Genomic DNA, 13,197 nt, shown 5'->3' on the forward strand with positions numbered 1-13,197 from the left:
GCCCAGTGCTGGGCAACCAGCGAGGCCCAGGCCATCAAGGGACCTGGAAAGGGAATTGGCTCCAACAGAGCCTGCACACCCATGCTGAGTGACTCATGGCAGGGTGAGCAGCCCCTCCCCCACACGGGATGCACCCCTCCTCCCCCCTCCCTCCCCCGCACCAGCAGAGCAGGTGACCCAGTTCAGTCTCAAAGCCAAGGCCTTTTCTCCATGCTCTGGGGCTGTGACAAAGCCTTGGCCTGCATCCTGTGCCGCTTCCACACACTGAAGAATCTGTGTCCTCTGTGAAGGCTGCCACAGAGGCCCAAGCAAAGCAGCCGAGGGCCCAGTGACAAGGCTTCCCTCCTCCCTCACCCTATAGCCCCAGGAAAACCACCGTAAGCCCCCCAGACAGTCTGTATCACCCACTTGCAGAAAGTGGGCCAATGCAAACCACTTGTACTGTCTTTGGGTAGGACAGTATATGACCTAAGGCTCAAGCTGCCTTTCAGATCCGGGGACCATTTCTTCTGCAGCTTTCGGGAGGAGATGTGACTCTGTCAGGGTTCAGGGAGCGGACGGAGCTATTCTACGCTGTCACTCTACAGGTGACGGAGCTAGTTTCCATCACCTTAAAGATGACAGAGGCAGGGCCTGCCCCCAGGTGCTGGCAGCCAGGCCACCGCATGTGACACGGCCTTCTGAAGCACCTGCCACATGACAGGCACCATCTGTGAGCATCACAGGTGATCACCTGTTCAATTCCCAAAATGCCCGACAGGCAGCGGCAGCAAGCTGGTGGCTGGGGACAGGAGGGACAGCCCACCTTTGATCCCAAAGACACTCAGGGTGTGGCTCCAGGGACTCAGCACCTGGAAGCCGGGGCAGCAGGCCCAAAGGACAAGCTGAAGTGACATTTGTAGTCAATCTCTGCAAGCGACTCGCATTTCCTCTCCGCAGGGATAAAGAGGTAGAAGAGCGTCTCTGCCCACTTCGTGCACCTTCCCCTCCCCCAATCCTCCACCCTCGTGCCCCCCCCCAACCTGCTCCCTGGCAGAGGTGACTCACAGCAGGGGGTTGGGGTGGCAACCAAGAGGAGCCACCAAGCAGGGGACAGGAGGGGCGTGGGTGGCACCAGCCCTGCCAGCTGCAGGCTGTCATGGGAGGGCACTGGGTGGGATGGAGGAGGGGCAGCAGGAGGGAAATGGGAGGCCCACTTACACAGGAGGAGCCCCCTTCGCTCGCTCCCATCTGTGGTCCTGGGGCTCTGCGATTCTGGGAACCAGAGCCCATGGGCAGCTGTACAGACATGAGTCCCACAGGGAGTGTGGCTTAGGATAAACGACACTCCTCTGCTGGGCCTCATCCGGATGATGGAAACAACGGCAGGGGCTGGTCCCAAAGGGTTGGACTGGACTGAGCATGAAACTGTGTTGAGGCTACCCCTACACCCATGCCTGGTGCAGGGTAGGTCCAGAGGGGGTCTCCCCATCAGTGGGCATGCCAGCGACGCCTGGAGAGCCTCTCCATTCTGGAGGGACACTCAGGACCTGTGAGGGACCCTCAGAGATATGCAGACCAAGTGGGAAGGGCCTGGGGACATGAACTCTGGGGACATGGGTCCCTGCTCGCACTGCCCTTGCTCAGATAGATACACGGGAGGCTGGGAAAGGGCTAGCCGCGGCTTCCTGGGCTCTGATTCTTCAGACTCAATCAGCTGCCACCAGCATGAGCCTAAGGCCAGGATCACGGACTCAGGTGGATGTCAGCCTGCCTGTGCTGCCTCGGGTGTCTGTAGGGACACTGGATAAGGGGTAGCTGGAGGTTCCTGATGGCCAGGGCATGTCACCGGATTCTGGCCCTCCCCGGTGAGCAGCAATGGGACACAGATTACCAATAAAGCTTGGGCTGAGTGTCCAGGAAACTACATCTACTTGCAAGGCCCACTGGGGGGCTCAGTATCTCTCCACTCAAAGGGTAGCAAAGATACCGTATCTATCATTGCTGGTCCTGTTCCAAAGCTACAAAGGCCACAGCAAAGAAGGGTTCTCCCCCGAGCCTGCCTCTCACTCTCATCCACTTAGGGAACTGGGCCCATGCAGTGGGATCCAGACTGCAGTGGGATCAAGGGCCGGCTCCCACTGCCTTCAGCATGTGGGAAGACCTGTCCCATGGTCACTGGCAGAGCCATGGGATCCCGCCTTCCTTCTCATCTCTCAGTTACAGACATCCTGGGAGCCAGTCTTCCAAAGTCCCAGAGAGCTGAGCAACCACATCGTACGACACCTGGGTGCACTGGCCCAGTCTGGTCTGGTAACAACACACTTCGATCTCAGGTCACACCCTCCTGGGAGTTTGGCATCTGGACTTCACACTCCCAAGGGGCCGCATGCTCAGGAACCCAGTTGTCAATTCCCAGGCTAGTTCACATGGAGATAAAGCAGCCCAGGCTCTTCCTGCTTGGCCCAGGCTACCCAGTGAGCCACCAGACTGGACACTGTGGGACATCCTGGGCCTTTTCACATGGAGTGGCTTTGACGCCTTGCTGGTCAGTTTCAGCAGCACCCTGCAGACCCTGGGTGGGTACCAGAGAGGCAGCAAAAGTGAGTTCAAATCTAAGGGCTGGTACAGGCTAGCTCCACGCCAGTAGGGAGGCCGTGAAGCTCCAACCTTGGATTTGTTCGAGGATGGGAAACCTGAATTGGGCGGGGAGTGGTTTCTGAAGAAAGAATGTCACCCAGATGAAGGTCCCAGAAGAGCTTGGCTCACACTTCCCTGGCTAGTTCACATGGAGATAAAGCAGCCCAGGCTCTCCCTGGCCAACCCAGGCTATGCAGGCTGCAGTGGGGCCTGCCTACCCAGCCTTGGGGACACATCTGGTGCAGAGGCTGAAAGTAGATTATGGACGGAGACTAACTATTCCTTGGGAAAGACAAACGACCCGTGAGTGAGCCAAGAGCCCTGCACAGCCCCTCAGGGAATGGCTTCTGTCTGTGGAACACTGGCTTTGGGCAGGCCTGGGGGAGTCCCCCTGTTCTCCAAGGGTGCTCTCCAAGGGACAGGTGAGTTAGCAGGCACCTGACAGGTGGAAGTGATGGTGAGGAAGTGATGGAGATGGGCAGTGGAGGAGGACATGTGTTCCTGCTTAACCGCCAGGACCGGAGACGGCAAGGATTTCCAGCCAGGCTCACACTCGAGGCTAAAGGATGGCAGGCCGAGAAGTGGAAAGAGGGCTCTCACTGGGGCTGTCTGCACATGCTTTGTTTTAAGAAAGCATCAAGGCAACCAGCAATTAACCTGACAGCAGCAGCAGCAGCCATCGTGAGGAGAGACGTCTGTGTGCGTGTCCTGCAGCTGCCTGGAAACCCACTGGCATCAAGAAAGGGAATGGGGCGGCGGCGGGGGTGGGGGGGAGGATAGTTGGGCTGTGGTGGCGCACGCCTTTAATCCCAGCACTCGGGAGGCAGAGGCAGGCGGATCTCAGTGAGTTCGAGGCCAGTCTGGTCTACAGAGCGAGATCCAGGACAGGCACCAAAGCTACACAGAGAAACCCTGGCTCAAAAAAAACAGAAAAAAGAAAGAGGTGGGGGGGGGGCGATGACAAGGGATTCTCAAGGGACCCTGACCACCTGCATGCAGCACAGTTCTCCATTAGAATTGCCACCCACACCAGAGTCATGGGCCTCAGAACTACTTCTCAATTAGTCAGGGATGGCTGGCATTCTGGGGTCTGGGCCTGTGGGCTCCACTGTGGCCACGCTGGGGCCGCACGGCAGGACACTCTCTTCCCTCCGAGGGGTCACCTGTCATTGCAGCTGAGGTCGCACTCCCAGGGCCCTCTTCGGGAATGAGAACCTGCCCTCTGCATGTGGGTGCCTCTCAGCTTCGAGGCAGAGGTGTGGCCTGGCACTCCCGCCCTCTCACAGCCAAGCTGCCATCTGAAGCAAGGTTGTGGAGTGAGCGACCTAAGATGGAGGTCAGTGCTGTGTGCCGCCATAACATGAAGAGAGACAGGGAGTCCTCACACACTCAACCATATGTCCCCCTGACTCAGTCTCTGGGGACAGGACGGCAACACCCCGCCACCCCAGGACAGGGCACAGCTCCGGCTCATCCTTGCAAGTAACAGAATTATGCAAACATCCTTGTGTGGACGCCTGGGTCACCTCTCCTGGATACCATACAGGCCTGTCTTCCCTAGTACTGCTGACTCACTGTGTTCCACGAGCAGCCTGGGGCCCTGCAAGCATGCTCGTCCCTGGTCCCCGGGTGCACGTGACTGCAGCTTACAATTCATCTGACCTGATGCTATCAGCTACTGTGCTGGTTACGCCCATTGCCGTGGGGACAGGACTCCTACATCACTGACTATAAACAGGAGGGGATCTGAGTGAGGGGCCTGGACTCAGGCCTCAGTTTGGCCGGCTGACAAGTTGAGCAGTCACTGTCCTTACAGCAGGCATGGTCTGAACAGCGTCTCCTCTCCCGGCGCTGGGGCCATCGGTCTATATCTGGGGTGATGTCTCCCCACCTGCAGCTCTCAGACCAGCCCACCTTACCAGATGCCATCAAAAGGTCATCCAGAGACAGGGGGAGAGCTGTGGCTGTGTGCTGGAGACTAAGCATTAATGACACACACACACACACACACACACACACACACACACACACACACACACACTCGTGGGACAAGAGCAAAAGCTTCTGGGCTCAGTGGTCTCTAGAGTACAAATCTTGCCCACGGTGGCCCTACACTTGAGGTGTAGGCCACCTCAAGGCTACAGGCTCCTGGTCATGGACAACCTTGTGCCTGACCTCTGCCGCTGCCTCCCAACTGTCCCCACCTCCTTCTGGTCCTTTCCAGAGTCTTCCACTACTGCCCAGGTCTTCACACGCATTCCAGACTGGACACCTTGGACCAAATCTAGCCTAAAGCCTGCTCTATGAGGTTAGGAAGCACGTCCACCCACTGAAGGGATGCAGAAGACACTAGCAAGTGAGGTCGTGTGGCTCCCGCCCAGCCCACTTACACAATCCACACTGTCCACTGCTGTTCTGGTCTCTAGCCCCAGCCAGCCAGCCTAAACCACCCAGAAACACCTGCTACACAAGGCATCTCCCATCTGCCTCTCCTGATGTCCACCAGCTGAGGAGGTTCAAACACCCAGTCCCAGGCCTGCAAGAAGGTGAACACCTTGCCTGAGAACCGAGGGACAAATGACCCTAGGAAAGCCAGACTCATGGATAGGCCTTCTCTGATAACTAGGGCCCTGGATGAGGACTAACACATCTCCCTCACTATACCAGCATGGTGCATTCTCTCCCCAGGGTCACAGAGCTCCAAAACACAACCCTTGGTAGCCACATGCAACCACATCGACCCCAGTCTTGGGGATTGTTCACATCAACATCCACACTCTACAGCCAGTCGGCCCTGGAATGCCTTACCCTCTCTCCACCTCCCAGGTGAGGCCATCAAGGGCCAGGGTTCCTCAGCCGTGGCCTGTCTCTCCACTTCTGACTTTACTCTGGGTCCAGAAATCAGGAGCTTAAACTAAACCAACTGAGTTTATGAACTGCCTTCCACAGCCTTGTCCACTGTACTGGATAAAACAGGATGCCTAGGTAGGTGTAAATCTCAGACAGACTTTAAAAATATTTAGTAATAATTCAATAATAAGAATTGAATATGGGACATAGTTATACATAATTTCCTTCACTGTTTCTCAGATGTTAAATCTGGCAATCCCAGTCTGGATCCCTCATTCTGGGTGACTGGCCTTGGGGACGGGGTGGGGGGGGGCGGGGGCTTCCTTCCAGGGCTCTTCACACCCATAAGCTCAAGTCTACTCAACAGAACCTTTATAGACTGACCCTGGCACTGGGGAATGAGTGCTTCCCAAGGGAAGACATTCCACACGCCAAGCCCCCAGGAAGCGTCCCTGGGCTCCCAGGAGGATTGTGGTTTTGGCCAGGGATGGATAGGAAGGAGGGGAGGGTCTCCAGGGGGAGAGGGCACAAGCTCCAGATGCTGTGCACTGCAGTACCTCGTCTCCACTGACCCAGTTCTGTGGATTCGGTGTGCTTATCCCTTGGGTAGGGGTGTCTGGGGTTGTGGGTAGTGAGGCCAAGAAAGGTGCATTGCCAGCTACAAGAAGAACCTCACGTGTGGACCCTGGAGCCAAACCCAACCCCAGGCAGGTTTCTGAGATGTGGACCTTCCCTCCAGCCTTTCCTCTCCTGGGGTGCAGTCCCAGCACCCCAGGTTCCCCGAGACATCAGGACAACTTCTTCCTACTAGCTTTGGGCAGAGGGTGTCTCCTAATGCAGAAGACATCACGTGAGCCTCCGGGAGGCCAGAGGCCAGGCATGCAGCTGGGGCTAGTGGGGCATGGGCCTGAGGGCAGAGTCTGCTGGGCTTGGCTTCGGATCTGTGAGATCAGCCCACTCGTGATGGCAGGCCCGTCAACGATTTGAGCACCCACCTGGGATACCTGATCTGCCTTACTTGAGGACCTAGAGGAAGGCAGCCAGGACAGCAGCGTTCACTGTGTGGCCCAGCTGGCTGTTTCTACCCACCAGCTGAGGGACTGACTCTAAGTTCTCAGTGTCTTTAAGACTGTTGCCTCCTCTGTTCCTGGTAAGTTCGTGTTGTCCTGGGGGTATGGGGAGAGTCTCTCAGCAGCGATGGGCACCATGATGAGGACACATTCAAGTCCTCACAGCAGAGCTGAGGAGCAGGCTCCCCATTCACACGGTCCACCCGTGTGCAGCCACTAACCCGGGGCGAGCTTTGCACAGGCTTAGCCACAACTTACCTCCACACGGGGTGTCCACAGAGACAAGAGCACCCCCAAAGGAGCAGCTGTTTAGTGTGACAGTGTGGGGAGGGAATAACAAAAAGTGTTTCTAAGACTCATGCCTAATGATCTCCCTACCTCAGTCAATTAATTTTCCCTCAACTGCTTTTGTTAAGAGTAGTTTAATAATCTCTAATTATTCAGTACATTCACAAACTGAATGTCTCACAATTCTCTATTTAATTAAGTATTAAATTTTAAAATCTGAGTGTTGCAGCCTTTGGCGGAGTGTGTGTGTGACTCTGAGCACTGTCGTTTACTGGGGGGCCTCCTCTCTTCCGCATTCAGCACCAACTTCCTCCTCCCACCGGCTCCAAGGACCAGAGCTGCCTCCCTCCGGGTGCATTGCATGTGAGGGCCACAGTGCTCCCCATAGTATGGGGATCTCTGAGGGAAAGTGAGGTCCCCATCTCTTTACTGAACTTGAATTACAAATGTAGGCAGGTGTCTAAAAATTCCCCAGGGTTTGGGGGCTTTTCTCCCTACTTCAAAAAAATCTAAACCCCGTATATAGGAAGGAGGACGTTGGGACAGGTGGGTGGAGATCCCAGGGAGAGCTGGACACCATGGACAGCATGGCCCCGTATATTCTCAGCTCTGAGCTGGGAGGCTGCAAGGTGAGCCGATGGCCCCAGGACCTGCAGGGCTGAACCAGCAGATCCAGGATGCTGCATGGAGAGGTGGGTTGAGTGTGCAGAGCAGTGTCCACGTGAAGCCCTGAGAGTCAGGGTGCCACTGCTATGCATGCGGCCAGGAAAGGAGCAGGGGGAGGGGCCGCGGGCATGGCTATACTCTGCGGCCAGCGCTCTCCTCTGGTTAGGCGGCTTTATCTCCATTCTCACCCGGGAAACTGAGGCGCAGGGGGGTTAAAGGACATGGGAGGTCATAGGACAGGGCTGGTGCCAGGCCTCCCCTCCAAAGGAGTCACCCACCTTGAAGCTGACAGCTCACCTGCCACCTCCCTCCTCCCCTCCCCCAAAGGGTACAAGAGGCTAAGGTTAAGGAGCCTTGAGGACCTAGGGGAAGGCAGCCAGGACAGCAGGGACACAGGACAGAGACATGTGGACAAAGATGGGTGATGAAGGCAGAGATCTGTCTGCCAACCACAGCCAGGAAGGAGCCTCCACAGTGCCACCTCCTGGGCATCACTGGCCTCTTAGCACTGTTCTCGTCATCCTCACGAGGCAGACTGTGGGCACGGAAGGGAAACAAGCAAAGCCCACAGCAGCCGAGGCAAGGCCAGCTCTGGGTTATTATTGCTCAGCCTCGGGTTTGGTCCAGAGTGGGTAGGGTCAGCTTCCTGGCAGGCCTTCCTCTTGCCTAAGATTCTGGGGCCATGCCACAGCCGTGAGTTCCTGGGACGTCAGAAAAAGTCACTCTAAAAGCTGCAGTGGCTGAACACTGTGGGGTAAGCAGACAAAAGTTTGCTAGCTTCAAGGAGAAAACCATCTTGGGCCCACCAGTTGTAACAAGGTGACCACTAGGCCTAGACCCGGGTCCCATCCCAAGGAAGTGCAGAGCTCAAGCCCCGCCTGGGCTGGTGGACCCCTGCAGGCTGTGGGACCCCACAGGGTCACTTTCCGGGGACCTTTCTTCACAGCTGGAGAACGTGTGCCCCCTCTCCCCACGGCTAGTGGCCTAGCACTGTGCTGCTGGCCCCATTTCAGGCCACCTCATCCCTGCCAGCCTTTCCTGGCTCTTTTCACATCGAATCTTACTGTGGGCCTATCCAAAACCCTGATATGTCTAGACAGACCCTCACTCATCCTACAGATGCACCCCACATGATGGGCAGGGCTGGGAATGAGGTCCTGGGCAGCCACTCGGAGACTGCCTAGAGGGAAGCTGAACGTCAGTGATGACCCAGCAACGTGGTCCCGCTGTGGGTCAGCATTGATCCTGCTGAGCCAAGCACGCGGTAGATACAGACAGGTTCGAGCATTCAAAGACATCAAGGAAGTTTGACAACGCCTCTTCTGTGGGGGACAGATGCTGGAGCATCTCAGGCCAGACCAGCCAAGAGCTGATATTTGGGGGGAAGGGTCTATGTTAAAAGTTCATCATAGGGAAAAAAAAATGCTCAAGGAAAGGCCAGGGCTGGGCAGTGAGGAGACCCTCGTGGAAGCAGAGCAGCCAGGGCCAGGCTGCCAGCCTGACCACAGCAGGACATCCCCCGAGAGAGAGAGTAACAGGGAGAAGGTGTGGGGGCGGTGTCTGCAGATGCTCGTAACTCCAGACACCCCAGCTGCCGCCCCGCCACCCATCATCCAGCCCAGCTGGCAGGGCGCAGGGTCTGTGATAAGGCCTCCCACTCACACATGCCCACACACACTGGCAACTCATTTCAGCAGCCTGGCAGTTAAAGGGGTCCTGGGCACCCCGGTCAAGGAGAAGCAAGGTCAGGAGCCAGACCACAGCTGGGGATCCAGATGCCCACTCCTCACCATCCTCCCAACTTGTGAAGCACTTTGAGGATCTAAATAGGGGGGTTGATTAATTCCAAGGAGGCTGCCAAATTCTATGGAAAAATACTCAGATGGTTTTCTGCTTAAGCATAACAAACGTCTGCTTACCCCACAACACTCAGCCAATGCAGCTTTTGGAGTGACTTGTTATGACCTCCCAGGACTTCATTCCCAGCCCCGCCCAGCATGTGGGGTGCATCTGTAGGATGAGTGAGGGTCTGTCTAGACATATCAGGGTTTTGGATAGGCCCACAGTAAGATTCGATGTGAAAAGAGCCAGGAAAGGCTGGCAGGGATGAGGTGGCCTGTAACGGGGCCAGCAGCACAGTGCTAGGCCACTAGCCGTGGGGAGAGGGGGCACACGTTCTCCAGCTGTGAAGAAAGGTCCCCGGAAAGTGACCCTGTGGGGTCCCACAGCCTGCAGGGGTCCACCAGCCCAGGTGCGGCTTGAGCTCTGCGCCTCCTTGGGATGGGACCCAGGTCTAGGTCAGCAGGTCTTCTGAGGGCCCCTGTGAGGACCAAGGAGGGCTGAGGAGTAGCTATTACCTCTCAGTGGTAGATGGAGAGGCAAAAGGAGACACGAAACATTATGGATTCTAGTGGCTTAAGTTAATACCTCTGGGTGGGTTTTTAGACAATTAAATTGACTGGGAAAGCAACATGGTTTGCCGAACACAGCTCATGCGGCTTTCACCAAGCAACTTGCTTGGCCAAGGCTCCGGTGGGTCTGCTGTCGTGGCCAGGAACCAGCACAGAGCTGGGAGAAGAGCAGTCTTCGTTCAAAAGACCAGCACACAACAACAGGAAGCAACCTGTCTCCCGGACACCCCTGAGTACCAGGCAGCGCTCACGTCAGCAAGAGACACAGGACAAAACACCAATGTGGTGAAAGCTGGAGAAGTCTAGGGATGGTGACAAGAGGAAATGGGGCTGACCACGAAACGTGCTCAGCGGCCTCCTGGGTACACGTCCCACCTGCATTACAAGGCCCGAAATGTTTCACACCTGTGTGCAAACGGACACTGGCTGCGTCAGGGAGCACAGACGGGTCCCGAGTTTGGGCGCAGTGTATCCATCCAGCAAGCCCTCTGCGGGCGCTAACTCCAACACTGTCACCACCAGTGTGGTCCATGCAAACACAGGCACATGCGTATTCACGCCACACAGAGACACAAAGTCACACGTGTGCACACACACCCAGCGTGCCTTGAATCGTGTGCTCTCTCACCAGCAGGGAGTGTGCAGGTTTGAGGATATTACTTGGAAAACCCTGGGAACCGGTCTCACCCTGGGCCTGGGCTCACTCTGAGCACACGGAGGGCTCCACACTAGTGGAGCAGCTCTGTGTCTGGGCAGAGAAGAACCGAACTCACAGCCCCCAGATCCTGAATCCCTCAGGACAGAGGGAGGGCCACTGACAGCGGGTGACCCACATCTAGCCCATGAAGAACGTCAGGAGAAGGGACACCCAAGCCTCTCCCACCAACTGTGGCTCCCCATCTAAGGTACAGAAGAGAACTTGTTTCCTGTTCCGACCAAGGCTTCTGCATACCATCACCCTCCCTGGCCCTTTGGGGCTGGAGGTCCACCATGGGGCCCGAGTAGCCCTGAGCATTCCTCAGTGATGGGGATGAAGACAACAGCTGGTAGAGAAGCACCCAGGGGCTTGAAGATCCCTATCTTAGGTTCAGAGAATGCTTCCAAGAGGAAACACATGTGAGAGCCATGGTGGTCTGGTATAAGGCAGGTGTTCAAACATGCTTACACCTATGTTGTTAAATTGTAGGCGTGGGGTCAGCTATGTGACCTGTGGGTTGTCAGACTGTAAACTGTAGACCGACCCTGCCATCAGCAAGTGGTTCACACCCTCAACATGCCCACTAGAGGAGACCCTGCCTATGTCCTAATTCAGCCCCAAAGCATCTTCCAGTCATGATGAGAGAGGTCAGCGCTCCTGGGCCCTCAATTAGCTCAGATTTTCATCTGGAAGCTCCATCAGGCCAGTGTCAGAGGACAGGAGGAGAAGGTGGGGGAGGAGGAGGAGAAGGTGGGGGAGGAGGAGGAGGGGGAGGAGGAGGAGAAGGTGGGGGAGGAGGAGGAGAAGGTGGGGGAGGAGGAGGAGGGGAGGAGGAGGGGAGGGAGAGGAGGAGGAACAGGAGAAGCGGGGTGATGTAGCAATGCCATCTCATTGGCAGCCACCCACTCAACACCCCCACGGCCTCACCAGGTCTCCAGCCCACCCCACTTGGGGACTTTTATGCAGATTCCTATGCAGTTCCCTGACTTCCACTCACTCTGCACCCCGTCCCCAGGAAATCACGAGTGACTTCCAATAACCTGCCTGAAATGATGTCCCCTACCCCCCCTACACACACACACACACACACACACACACACACACACACACACACACACACACAGGCCCTGGCTCTGCCTGGTGACCTGCTCAACCAGCACCAAGTAAGACCCTTCCTTGCACACCTGCGAGCCTGCAGAGACCTCCTTGGGGCACGCAATGCCACACCCTGCTCAGAAGACTCAGTTAAGAAACCATCTGGGATACCCCGGGTGAGCCAGGGACAGGACTTCGCCAGCAGCGAGACGTCAACAGCAGCCCTGCCATTGCCCACCCACAGCTTGGAGTCGCTGCTTCTCCTTGGCCATAGTTTTTAGGGAAATACCTCCCAGTTCCCCAGTGCCTCACCAGCCATGAGAACTCGTCTCTTCAGGTCTGGAACAGAGACCAACCAGCAGGCTTGAGAAGGAGAAGCTGCATGGGGACCCGGAAAGACTCCATGGCAACCCCCAAATCAGCCAGTGAATGTTGTGATGGGTCTGGGGGCACACCCCTCCCATGTCCGCCCGAGCCACCCTGAAGGCCCTGGCATTCATTCCTGGTCCCCTCACCACAGTCCCGAGAGGCAACCCCTGTCGGATCCTACCTCTGGCAGACAGCTTCTTGGTGTTAATGATCTTGGCTGCATATTCATGGCCGGTACAGAGCTTGACGCATCGTCGAACCACAGAGAAAGCCCCCCTAGAGAGGATGCAGGGCAGGAGAGAGATATAGGGGGAGAGAGAGAGAGAGAGAGAACCAATTAATCTCCCGAAGACACTTTGGAACCTACCCACTGCCAGGCCTTAGGCACATGGCCAATGAGCAAAGGAAGCCTATGCCCCTCCCACACAGTCCTGGCTACCCTACTTGGCATCAGTAGGATGGGACCAGACAAACACTCTTGTGGGGACTCTGTGAGGAGGAGCAGCCATGCCTTGAGAGGGTCCCCACTCGATCCCTGTACAACACCCAGGTCCTGATCCATCGGTCAGCTGGAAAGCGAGGCACCCTCAAGTTCATGATGCGCTGGCGTGTCCTTTCCAGAGGCAAGGCCAGGCTGGAGCACAGGTGTACTCGGGGTTGATGCAGCTGGATACAAGGACTCATGGGAGGCTTGGGGGTAGCACTGTCTCGCTTAACTGCAAAGTCAGAGGCAAGGACCCCCTGGGATACACGACTGTCCCTGTGTCACAGAAGAGGACATGGAGGTCCAGGGTGGGTCACAATAAGTAAGTCCTAGAACTCATGGGTGTGGCTTCAAGTGGCAGCAGCCTGGGAAGAGGCTCTGAATGCTGCCCACAAAGCTGATGCAGAGACCTGGAGCGGAGGGGAGAGGAGCCTGGACCAGACCAAGCACTCCCTGGTCCGGCCCCCACATCCACCTCTGCACCCCTAAGGTACTCTTCTCATAACACCCCGTCTCAGATAGTGACCCCCATTGTCTCTTTTTGGTATAGTCCTTTGAGATGAATCTTTATACAAATATACTATTCACTTTCCTAGGGAAGAAATAAGTCACTGGTCTCCATCTGGCTCCTGAATGGCTCAGGTGGGG

The 13,197-nt window shown here is 56.5% G+C and overlaps 1 protein-coding gene across 12 annotated transcripts in view; it reads right to left on the reverse strand.

Moving 5' to 3' along the window:
• Positions 1-13,197, reverse strand: part of Camk2b (calcium/calmodulin dependent protein kinase II beta) — a 91,233-nt gene that overhangs the window by 42,912 nt on the left and 35,124 nt on the right. For all 12 annotated transcript variants that reach the window (XM_076545872.1, XM_076545874.1, XM_076545873.1 and 9 more), the window contains exon 2: positions 12,247-12,341. In XM_076545872.1, the coding sequence (XP_076401987.1) occupies positions 12,247-12,341 (95 nt within the window). The remainder of the gene's footprint in view (positions 1-12,246; positions 12,342-13,197) is intronic.

The sequence above is a fragment of the Peromyscus maniculatus genome, chromosome 10 (assembly GCF_049852395.1).
Source record: "Peromyscus maniculatus bairdii isolate BWxNUB_F1_BW_parent chromosome 10, HU_Pman_BW_mat_3.1, whole genome shotgun sequence".
NCBI lineage: Eukaryota > Metazoa > Chordata > Mammalia > Rodentia > Cricetidae > Peromyscus > Peromyscus maniculatus.